The sequence below is a fragment of the Rousettus aegyptiacus genome, unplaced genomic scaffold (assembly GCF_014176215.1).
Source record: "Rousettus aegyptiacus isolate mRouAeg1 unplaced genomic scaffold, mRouAeg1.p scaffold_m13_p_5, whole genome shotgun sequence".
NCBI classification, from domain to species: domain Eukaryota; kingdom Metazoa; phylum Chordata; class Mammalia; order Chiroptera; family Pteropodidae; genus Rousettus; species Rousettus aegyptiacus.
In genome coordinates, this window is record NW_023416308.1 from 113,945,167 (window position 1) to 113,956,031 (window position 10,865).

The window sequence follows — 10,865 nt, forward strand, 5'->3', positions numbered from 1 at the left end:
TTGGTTTTGTGTTTTTTGGTTTGGCTATTCTTTTTTTTCAGCCAAGCCCCTAAGGAAGAGATTACAATAGAAATCTCGATATTCTGAGAATTTTTTAAGTCCTCTCCTCAGGAACACTCATGGGGCGAAGATCTTATCAGGAGGTTTATATTCCTTATCAGGGCCATCAGCGGCCCTCAGGGGGAAAATGAAGGCAGGTCAGAGCATACATAACTAGCAGCTTCTGCCCATTTCTGCATGCTCAAAACTCGCTTTCCTGAGGACGTGAATCCAGGCAGAAAGCATGAAGTGGATTGGGGTCCTCAGCCTGGTGGCCCTCTCAGAATGCTTAGTCACGTAAGTATGGGGACTACAGGTAGCATTGGCTTTCTTTCTGGGCTCTTTCTCATTGTCCTCTTATTCTTCAACAATCCAGGGGTAAAGAAAAAAAATACAATGATTCCCTGTCTTACGTTCAAGTTTCCATTTATTGATGAGTAGCTTGCCATGTGCACTGTGGGGCCCAGAGGTTTGGGACAGGCCCGTGGGGCTGCACAGCTCCAGGTTGCCCGTGGGCTATGTGAATGGTACTCTCAGAATTGGCCAGGGCACGACCTGTGCATGTGTGGTCTTATCCAGGGACAACTTTTCTCTCAAACTTGCTTCTAGGTCTTCTCCCTGCCCTCTCCCCATTTCCGTGTGTATTTGTCTCTGTGTCTTCATCTCTGTATGTCTGTCTTCCATCTCTCCATCTCTTTGGATGTCTCTATACATGCAAAACTCTTTGTGCTTTTTTCTGTATTGATTCTTTTTTGTCTCTCTAGCCTCTTAATTTCCCTAATTTATCCCCCATCTCCTAGCTTCCTCTCCCACCTTCTCTTCTGCTTGAACCCTGGAGAAAGATCCGAAAGGCTACTTCTAGGCCTGGTTTTGCCTAACGAGCAGTGTGACTCCAGCCAAGTCACAAACTCCCTGCATTTCGGATTCCTCTCCTGTAAAAAGGGGATTGTGATTCCTACTTGCCCTCCCTCCCCAAGCTTCTTTGAGAAAGAGACAGTGAGATGACAACGGCGATGGTGATGGCCGTCATTGTCGAGATCTCCTGCGTGTCAGGTGCATTCCATCCATCATCTCACTTAATAAATACCCAAAACATTCCATGGGAGGGGAGTATCATCATTCCACTTGTTGGGGAACCTGAGGCTCCAAAAGGTCACAGTGGCTTAGCCAAGATCACAACAGAACCTGCATTCAAACCCAGGTCCCCTGCCATGGTCTCTCCATGGCGTTGGGTGGCCTAACCTGATAATAAGTTGACGCTCGTGAAAATGCTCGGGCAATACACAGTGCGTTAACAAGCAAGGCGTGGTGGTCACACGGAAACACGGGGCAGTGGATTGCTCTCTTTTTTGTTTCCTTTTCCCACTGAAAGGATCCCTCTGATAAAGATCAAGTCCATGCGAGAAAATCTCAGGAGGAAAGACCTGCTGAAAGATTACCTGGAGAAGCATCCTTACAGGCTGTTCTATAAGTTTTACAAGCAATCGAACTCAGAAGCAACTTATGAACCCATGAGAAACTACCTGGATGTAAGTGTGGTTGGTGGTGGGGGATGTGGGGTGCCCCACAACACCCCCTAGAGTTCTGGCCAAGGGCTGAGGTTCATCTGGAGGTGGGGCTCCTGCGGGCAGCAACGCTGGGGAACAAGGATCCTATCCCCGGAGGAGAAGGCACTCCCGCCCTCGACTCTTGGTCGGTGGGGACTGGGTCCAGCAGTGACCAGGTGGCAGGTTAACATCCATTTCTATGCCAATGATAGATCATTGGGCACCTGTGAATCGCGGCACTTGGTCTGACAGATTCCGTTTCTTCTGAACTGAGTTATATTTGAAGGGTGAGCCATGTCTGATCAGACAACGAAGCCAACTGTGAGTTAAGTTTGATACCCCAGGCAGAGGAAGTTTAGCCGCTGCAGCCCCAAGAGTGACACACCAGTAAAAAGTCCTTGAGCTCCTACAGTGTGCAAGGCTTTAAAACACTAACATTATGGTTATCGTTATTGATAACAACAAGTCTTGTCTCTTCCACAAGAGGAGACAGGCAAAGATTAAATAAATGTCAAATGAAAGAGCTACCTGTATGGTATTCACATTACACGTTTTGAGGATAGAGAAAGTAGCCTAGGGTGACCTAAGAGAGCTTCCTGGAGGAGGAAGAACTCAAGCTGGGCCATGAAGGATAGAAAATTTAGAAAGCTTCAGGGGAGACTGGCAAACCTTTCAAGTGAAGGCACTGGCCTGAGCAGCAGTTGTGGACGTTTAGAAAGTGACTTCGGGAAACATGGGACACCCTGACAGAGGCAGGCACCCTGGGGACCGGGGGTGGCCAGGGCGATCAGGCCTGCTCTAACCACTCCTGCCCTGCCCCCACAGCTGTACTACGTTGGTAACATCAGCATTGGAACGCCCCCTCAGGAGTTCAGGGTCATCTTTGACACCGGCTCAGCTGACTTATGGGTACCCTCCATCTACTGCTCCAGCAAGGCCTGCAGTGAGTGACCCCGAATCCCACCTCAGGGCCCCCCTCAGTCCTTGGTGGGCTGACAGACACGCACCCCCTATGTCTGCAGCCACACACAATGTCTTCGACCCCCGGCTGTCCTCCACCTTCCGGAGCACGCGCCAGCACATCCGGCTCGTCTATGGCTCCGGGGCCATGTCCGGGTTTCTCGGCTACGACAACGTCCAGGTAAGGTGGGAACCGGAGGCTGAGGCACAGCTGGCCCTGGGAGCGACCTCTGCTCACGGGACCAGATGCAGGGTCAGTGAGGAGCGCCCGTGTGTCCCAAAGTCCCCCAGCAGCTGTGGGGCTGTGTCCCTGGGGAGATCGTGACCCTGCTGAGAGACAAACCTCCAGAATGGCTAACCCAGAGAGCAGGTCCTCGTGCAGGAGGGGCCTGGGGACGTGGGTTTGCAGCTCCTTTCCCCACCACGAGCTGAAGGCCAACTTTGCCTAGACAGATGAGGAACAACTGCTCATTTTTACATTCTCGTATTGTGCCAGGCGCTCTGCTGGGCGTTTTCATTGTAATAATTTGTTTAATCCTGCAGCAACCCTGCGTGGCGGGCACTATTAGTATTTCCATAATACAGATGAGGCAACTGAAGTCAAGAGAGTGAGTGCCTTGCCCCAAGTCACATACCTGGAGGCATGGGGTATTTTCCAGGCAGAACTGACCTGGGACCTCTGGGGGCTGCAGAGGGCTCCCGACACCAAGGCAGGGAAAGCAGGAGGCCTCAGATGCTGGAGGGCCCTGATAAAAGTGTTCTTACTTTGGGGGACCTTCAAGAATCTAATAAAAACTACAGACCGCCTCCCCGAAGTGACTGAGTACACACACTCACACGCACATCCAAAAGAGTGTTTCCCAGGCAGACTTCGCGTAAGGCCCCTGGCAGCCGCATGGTATAAGTGGCTTCTGCCTCCTGGGGCGGAGGGGGAAGGGATGCGGAATCCACGATGAACTGTGACGGATTTGCTCCATGTCTGTCACCGGATCATGGTAATGCCAAGAAGAAGACGACCCTTCTCTCTACTCGTTAGGTCCTCAAATGGGAGCCCACTCGGTCCCACTCTGAGTCTCGGTTTCCCCGCCTATAAAAAATGAATAAAGCGTATTTGACTGAGTAGGATGATGCGAGCAGGAGGAACAGGGTGTGGGTTAAACTCCACAGCGCGGCACACAGGGGTCTGGCTCGTTACCGCCATGTGAGGTCAGCCCCGGGCACAGCCAGGCCTCGCTTGGCCCCTGCGGTACCAGTGACATCTGCCCACCCACCTCCACCCCCCGCCCAGCCCCAGCCCCAGCCCCACTTCCCAGACCTTTATACCAGAACGACCTCCTCTCCCACAGATCGGAAGCCTTGTGGACGTGTCCCAGGCGTTTGGCCTGAGCCAGAAGGAGTCCAACAAGTCCTTTGAATATGGGACCTTTGACGGCATCCTAGGCCTGGCCTACCCCAACATCGCCATCCAAGGGACCACCCCTGTCTTCGACAACCTGTGGAAACAAGGCCTCATTCCTCAGAACGTCTTCGCCTTCTACTTGAGTAGGTAAGATGCTTCCGGTTGCATGAAAAATTATAGACTACTTGGCCCAGAGGTTCTTGAGAGACAGTCTAGTCCAGGGATCAGCAAAGAGTGGCCCCGGGCCGCATCTGGCCCACCACCTGTTTTTGTAAATAAAGTTTTATTGTCACACAGCCCTGCTTTGGCTACATCCTGCTTTGGCTCTACAATGGCAGCACCGTGAAGTTGCAATAGAGATCACGCAGCCTGAGAAGCCTAAAAAAGTGACAGTCTGGCCCTTTTAAAAAGTTTGCCCACCCCTGTAGTTCAGTTCTTCCCTTTGACGGATGAGGGAACTGAACCTCAGAGAGGAGCTTTGCACAAAATTCCCCAGTTAGGTACTGGTAGCAGCAGGACTTGAACTCAGCCCATCGAACTTTCCCCCATGGTGGGTGGTCAAGCCATCAGCAGGTGTCCAGTCACTGAGCTAGAGAGATGACAGGTTGAGGGTCTGGGGCGTGGGGGCAGGGGTGAAGTACAGACTAGAGGAGGACCCCGTTAACAGACTGTGTCTTCCCACCAAAGGCAGAAGTTTTCCCCACAGATCCTCGTAGGAGGCAGAGAGTATGGCTGAGGCGGTGGCCTCCGGGGGGGGGGGGGGGGACCTATGTTCTTGGCTCCACAGCATGAACCAAAGAAAGTTATTTAACCTTTCTAAGCCTCTGGGACACTTGTACCCAATCAAAGGACATGACTCATTCAACAAATATTTACTGAGCTGGGGACCGCTCTGTGCATGTGAGAAAAAAAAAAAAAAAAAACAGACGAGAGGGAGAGAAAAGGCAGACAAGAAATAAATCAACAAACAAAGGGAAAAGATAATTCCTAGTCGGATACTCTTTATCCCCCCGGCACAGGCGGGAGAGCGGGAAAACAGGCGGCGGGATGGACAGTGAGGAGAGAGAGGTTTTAGATGCGTAGGGGCAAAGACCTCTCTGCACTGAGACCTTGCGATGGGAGAGAAGCGAAGCTCCATCAGCACGGTGGGGGCAGACGCGGGGAGTGGGTGCAAAGGCCCCAAGGCACAAGCAGGCGAGCCAGGAGCAGCAAGGAACCAGTGTGGCCGGATTGCTGGAGGTGGGGGGCAGTTTGAAGTCTTCCTTAGGAGGAAGGGCAAAGGCCGCCCTAGGGTTTTGTTCTAGGTGAGAGTGGAGGCCCCTGGCAGAGGGTTAGGCAGGTAGAAAATGTGATCTGAGCTACATTTTTGAAAGCTTGCTCTGGGTGCGTGCTGGAGAATGACGGGCTGAGGAGGAGGCGGGAAGGCCAGGGAAGAGGCCATGTAGCCTCTCTAGCGGAAAGAGGGCTGCAGCTTGGTCCAGGGAGGTGGAAAAGGCAGAGCAGGGGAAGGAGTTAGGGTGTGCGTAGCAGGAAAAGGCAACGGGATTTGCTGATCGATTCGATGCAGCAGGGAGGAGAGCAGTCGGCAGGGATGTTTTCTCCCTCACTAACATTTTATCATGAGCCCAGGACCAGCTACTAATTTGCAGGAGCCAATGCAAAATGAAAAACTGGGGCCTCTTGTTCAAAGAGTATTAGGAATTTCAAAACATGGACAGCAGAGGTGCACGGCACTGTGGACAGCACAGGCAGCAGGCCCGTGAAGCCAGCCCTGGGTGAGCCTGAGCCCATGGCCCGTGGCTTCCCGCCAGCCTCAACTCTTCTGAAAAATGACAGGCTAGACAAGGTGGAGGCCAGTCCCCTCCGGCACGGAGTCCTCCAACAGCATCTCCAAGTGCTCCGGTTGCTGGAGGGGACCTGGCCGTCTTCGGAGCCCCGCCAGAGTGTCCAAGTTCAAACCTTAGCTTTGCCAATTGTTAGCCATCCAACTGGCCTTGGACAAGTACTCAACCCCTCCGTGCTTCGAGTTCCCCACCTGTAAAATGGAGACCATAGGAGGGCCCACTCCACAGGGCTGTGCGATGCGTGGACAAGCGATCACTGATAAGTGCAGCCTTTGGTACCTGGCACGTCACTGAGCTTGAGGAAAGCCGCCCATCATTCTCCCCTCACAACGAGCTCTCTCTTTCCACCTCCCCCCCCCACATACCAGCAACAACGAGGAGGGCAGCATGGTGCTGTTCGGCGGAGTGGACCCCTCCTACTACAGGGGGGACCTCAAGTGGGTGCCGGTGACTCAACGTGGCTTCTGGCAGATATCCATGGACAGGTAAGCCCCTCCCCGTGACGTCACCACACGCGCACATGCACACAAGCACAAATGCACCCACAGATACACGGACACACACAGACTTGGACAGACACACACATAGCCACACGCTAACATGCAGACACACGCACACACACACAGTCGTACGCACCAGCACGGGTTCTTAATTGCCCCAGGCTTCCTGACCAGCGAAGCTGGATCGGTCCTAAGTCATGGAGTACGATGGGAGGGAACAGGCCTGGGGACCAAACTCTCCGGGAAGAGGCTCGTGCGGCGTGGGATTGCTGCACCCGCCAGGCTGTGGGGCGCGTTGCAGTGAAAAGGGGGTCAAGGAGAATGCCACCAGTCTGAACAGGGTCATCGTAAGGTGACTAACCATCCCAGGTCACTCCGGTACACAGGACTGCCAGTTTGAAAAGAGAAAGTCCTGGACACACCAGGAGGGCTGGTCCCCAGTGGGAGAACCTACCCAGCACCGATGAAACATTGTCTTCATTATAGAGACCTGAAAGCACATCATGCAAGGGGGTGTCCCCCCACCCTCATCCTGGGCACCAGTGGGGCAGGGGACGTGACAGAATCAGGAAGCTGGGAATTCGGGCGTGGCCTGAGAACAAAGTGGCAATCATTATGGGATTCTGTGTAATCCCATCGGACAACAATGTTCAATGTCCTTTAGAGGCCCACATCCTGCCCCTTGGGCTAGCTCAGGCATCGCCTGGCCAGAGGCCTCAGTGCCTGCGATGGGGGCTCGGAAGCGGGGAAAACAACACACAGCTCCCTTCCCACCACTCTGAGCACCTGCTGCCCAGAAGAACCTCCGTCTTCACCGTGTGGCTTCCATAACTGGTCAGGCGCCTGATACACGTCTCCAGTTAGCCCTCATGCGATCGCTTGTTTATTCATTCATTCATTTATTCAACTAATATCCATTGAGCATATGCTGTGTGCTAGGCACCTGAGGGAGGCGCAGAGGGTACCACTTGCTCTCACTGACCTCACCTCTAGGAGGGCAGCCACACGTGAAAGATCAAGTCACACAAATACTGAACTGCCACTTTGATACATGCTAGAAATGAATACTATGCCGAGAGTGACCAAGAGAGGAGCCTGATCTAGTCTGGGGAGACGACTTCCTTGAAAAAGTGACAGTTAAGCTGGAACCTAGAGCATCAGATAAATTAGCCAGACAAAGGAGATGGGGCGGTTCTAGACAGTGCAAAGGCCCTGAGGCATGAAAGAGCTTGCTGTATTCAAGAACTGAAAGGAAGACAAAGAAGGTCAGTGTGACCAGAGAAAAAGGGAAACAGAGGAGGGCATGAGCCAGAGGACCGTTCTGGGGACAGCCAGGGAGGCTGCAGAGTAATTCTTCATTCCCCCGTCTCTCAGCATCTCCATGAATAGGAAGATTATTGCTTGTAATGGTGGCTGCCAGGCCATTGTCGATACTGGGACCTCACTGCTGATTGGCCCAAATGACTTTATTTCCCAAATCCTGAAGATCATCAACGCCCAGCCCACCAGCAATGGCGAGGTACGGAGTCATGACACAGGGCACTTTGGGGCTCTCCACACACAGAAGGATCAGCTGTGCTAACCTTCTCTCTCCTTCTTTCTTGAACAGTCCGTTGTCGACTGTAGCTCCGTTGACACCCTGCCTGACATCATCTTCACCATCAGTGGCGTCAAGTACCCTGTACCAGCCAGTGCCTACATCCAGAAGGTGAGGGCCCAACCCCTGGGTCTGGTTCTCCAATCTGGGAATTTGCGGGATCCATTGGGCTGAGGCGGGAGGAAGAGGCCCCCTGGAGGCCAAGTCCAGCCATTGCAGATGCTGCAGAGCATGCCAGGCGGGGCTAGCACCACCCACTAAACAAACCTCTTGATGGCAAATGGCAGTCTAAGGCATCCATCATCCTCACATAAATATAAGGCAACCGCCCCGCACTTGCACGGCACTAGGCACAAGGAGAGCAGAATGCTGAGGGCCGCTGACCTCAGAGAGCTTCCGTGTAACCAGCACACTGAGATGGATGAACGCGGGAAATCAGCCATAGCAAGCCCAGAACTAGGCCAAAGGAATAGGGACGAGTGTGGCTGGCCAAGGACAGTCCCAGTGTGTTATCTCACCGTAATTAACAGGGCTCCCTTCCCATCTCAAAAATGTCCTGGTTTGGATGATAATCCTCGTCCGAAGTTGCAACTTCCCCTTGCTAAGCCCCTATTCCCGCTCCGTCAATGGGGTACCACCCCCTCCCTTTGTGTGGGTGGTTCGATGTTGATGTGAATAAAGGATGCACAGTGATCACAGAGCACCTGGCACAGAGTTGCAGCTTAATAAATGTCAGTTCCCATGGGAGTTCAGAGGAGGTTTGACTGGGTTCAAAGAAAGCTTTGAGGAAGAGAAGGAGATAAATAATTCTAAGTCCCCAGCCTCATGGAGGCTCAAGGAGGCCTGCCTGGATCAAGGTAGGTCTGCGCCAGGCTCCACGCAAAGGGGACCCCAAAGAACTATACAAAGGGGCACATGGGCACGCTTAAGGCTAAAGACACAAGGACCTCCAGGGAAATCAGCCCATCCATCCTGGACTGGCTGAGGAGGGCGGGCATGGGTCCAGGAAGGCTGTCCAGAGGAGGCTGAGCTCAGTCATTAAGAATGAGTAAGGGAGATGAGGAACAGCCTGAGCATTGGTCCTGAGGAAAGACAGCAGAGTGGGAGGAGAACTACGGGCAGTTTTGGTTTCTGGGCAGGCATCCCACTTCTGCCGCTGCAGAAAGAGCCACTTAGCCCATCGGAAAGGAGGGAAATGGAGGTGAGATGCCACCAGCTCTGGATACTGAAGTGAGTGGCAGGCGAGGGCTCAGGCTGACCGGTGTGTTCTTTCTGTCTCCTCCAGGACAACTTGGACATCTGCTACAGCAACTTTGAAGGCATGGCTGTCGATTCAGATCTCTGGATCCTGGGCGATGTCTTCCTGAGGCTGTATTTCACCGTTTTCGATCGGGCAAACGACAGGATCGGCCTGGCTCCAGTAGCGAAGTAGATGCTGGCACTGCTCCAGGAAGCAGCCAGGCCCACTCCGAACACCCTCACAAACACATTCGGGGCATTCCCACGCAGGAGAGCTGGCTCGAACTGTGTCTGGTGCTCTGCAAAGCCTAATTCTCAGTGAAAAATAAAGGATCTCACTTTTCCAATATAAATGGGTACCTCCCTTTGTTTGGGTCTGGGAGATGCATCAGAATCAGGCAGGACTCTAGAATCTAGTCTGGACCACAAGTGAGAGGAGCCTAACCCCAGCGTGATCAAGAAGGAACATTTATGGGAAGGGTACTGGGGATCCAGGGTGCAGGAGCCAGAGCAGGTCCAAAAAGCTCAGTGACTGAACCCAAGAAATCAAAAGCTATCAGTTCACTTTCTCTCCTTCTTTCCCTTTTCTCATCTTTGATTCTCTTCGCCTTCTTTGCCAGGTTTCTCTAAATGTGGGGAAGGACTTAGCTGCTGTCTGTCTCAGGTTTTTACATCCTTAACACAGCTAAGGGTTGGGAAGGAGAGAAGCTCAGACAAGAGTAGAGTACCATGGAGAGCTCTGATTGGTCCAACTCAGGTCATGTGTCTGGCCCTGGACCAATCATTATGACCAAGGTGGGGAGTACTATGATTGGCTCCACTTGGTCACATGGCCTCTGCTGAGCTGTAAATGGTGACTGACAGTTTCCTTCAGAACCACTGCCTGGAGCTAGGGAGAAGCGGTCCCCAGAAGAATTGGCAGAGAGATGTTCTGGACAATGGAAAAGTTTGTGATCATCCCACAAATTCCATCACCCCGTCATTCAGAGAGATAGTGGGGGAGAATAAAAATAAATTCTATTCTTCCCATCTCAAAGGATGTTTGGCAGTGGTCCTCTGCTCTAGGGGGGCTCTGGGTGAGGTCCTTCAAACTGGGATGGTTCCACTGCCTCCTGAATACACACACAGGAAGGTAGGCAAAGACCCCAGTCACTAGCTCTCTGCCACACATGCTTGCAATGTCCTTTCTGGTCCTGCTTCCCAGGTGATGGGCCCATATGGATGCCTGAGCCATCCCTACTCCTCAGATGCCCAGCCCGGCCCTTCCCTTGGCCCCAAAGACTGTCTCGTAGAGGCAGACTCTTAAATAAAGGGGCCCCAGGGTGCACAAAGCCTTTGGCCTTCCAGAGCATATCATCCTGAGCTTCTTCCAGGGGGACAGTTTCAAAACCATTTGGTTGGAGCAAACCATGGTTTGGCAAGTTTTGGGCGTGGGTATCACTTTCTCCCACCTGGAGACCCCAGGCAGAGGACCAGGATGAGAGCAGCAGGGGTCAGAAGGCAGAGGGAGAGGGGCCCAATCAGAAGAAGGAGCAGGAAAGAGTAAAAGTGGAAACGAGTGCCCCGTCTCAATGCATGGTACTGCCCTGTGCTAGGCGAGACCAACGTCAGTGGAAGGGGCGTCTTCCTTCCTTCATCGCCCTTTCATTCAGTACATATTTACTGAGCACCTAGTATGTGCCAGGCACTGTGGCTGGGTTAAGAACCCACTGCCGAGTTAGGAAGAAATATAAAGAGATA

General features: G+C 52.9%; 1 protein-coding gene across 1 annotated transcript; it reads left to right on the forward strand.

Annotated features, from left to right (window-relative positions):
* The first annotated feature begins 283 nt into the window (after window positions 1-283).
* Window positions 284-9,772, forward strand: LOC107504743 (pregnancy-associated glycoprotein). Its single transcript, XM_016134168.2, has 9 exons — window positions 284-336; window positions 1,412-1,568; window positions 2,412-2,529; window positions 2,609-2,727; window positions 3,893-4,092; window positions 6,158-6,274; window positions 7,664-7,808; window positions 7,899-7,997; window positions 9,172-9,772. Exons 1-9 carry the CDS (start codon window positions 284-286, stop codon window positions 9,316-9,318), a joined length of 1,155 nt encoding a protein of 384 aa, XP_015989654.1. The 3' UTR covers window positions 9,319-9,772.
* The last annotated feature ends 1,093 nt before the right edge of the window (window positions 9,773-10,865 follow it).

Excerpts from the sequence above, each read along its gene's own strand:
- LOC107504743 (XM_016134168.2), top strand. The coding sequence starts at position 284 with ATGAAGTGGATTGGGGTCCTCAGCCTGGTGGCCCTCTCAGAATGCTTA. Across the intron at positions 1,569-2,411 it reads CCATGAGAAACTACCTGGAT|CTGTACTACGTTGGTAACAT; the intron begins GTAAGTGTGGTT and ends CTGCCCCCACAG. Across the intron at positions 4,093-6,157 it reads TTCGCCTTCTACTTGAGTAG|CAACAACGAGGAGGGCAGCA; the intron begins GTAAGATGCTTC and ends CCCACATACCAG.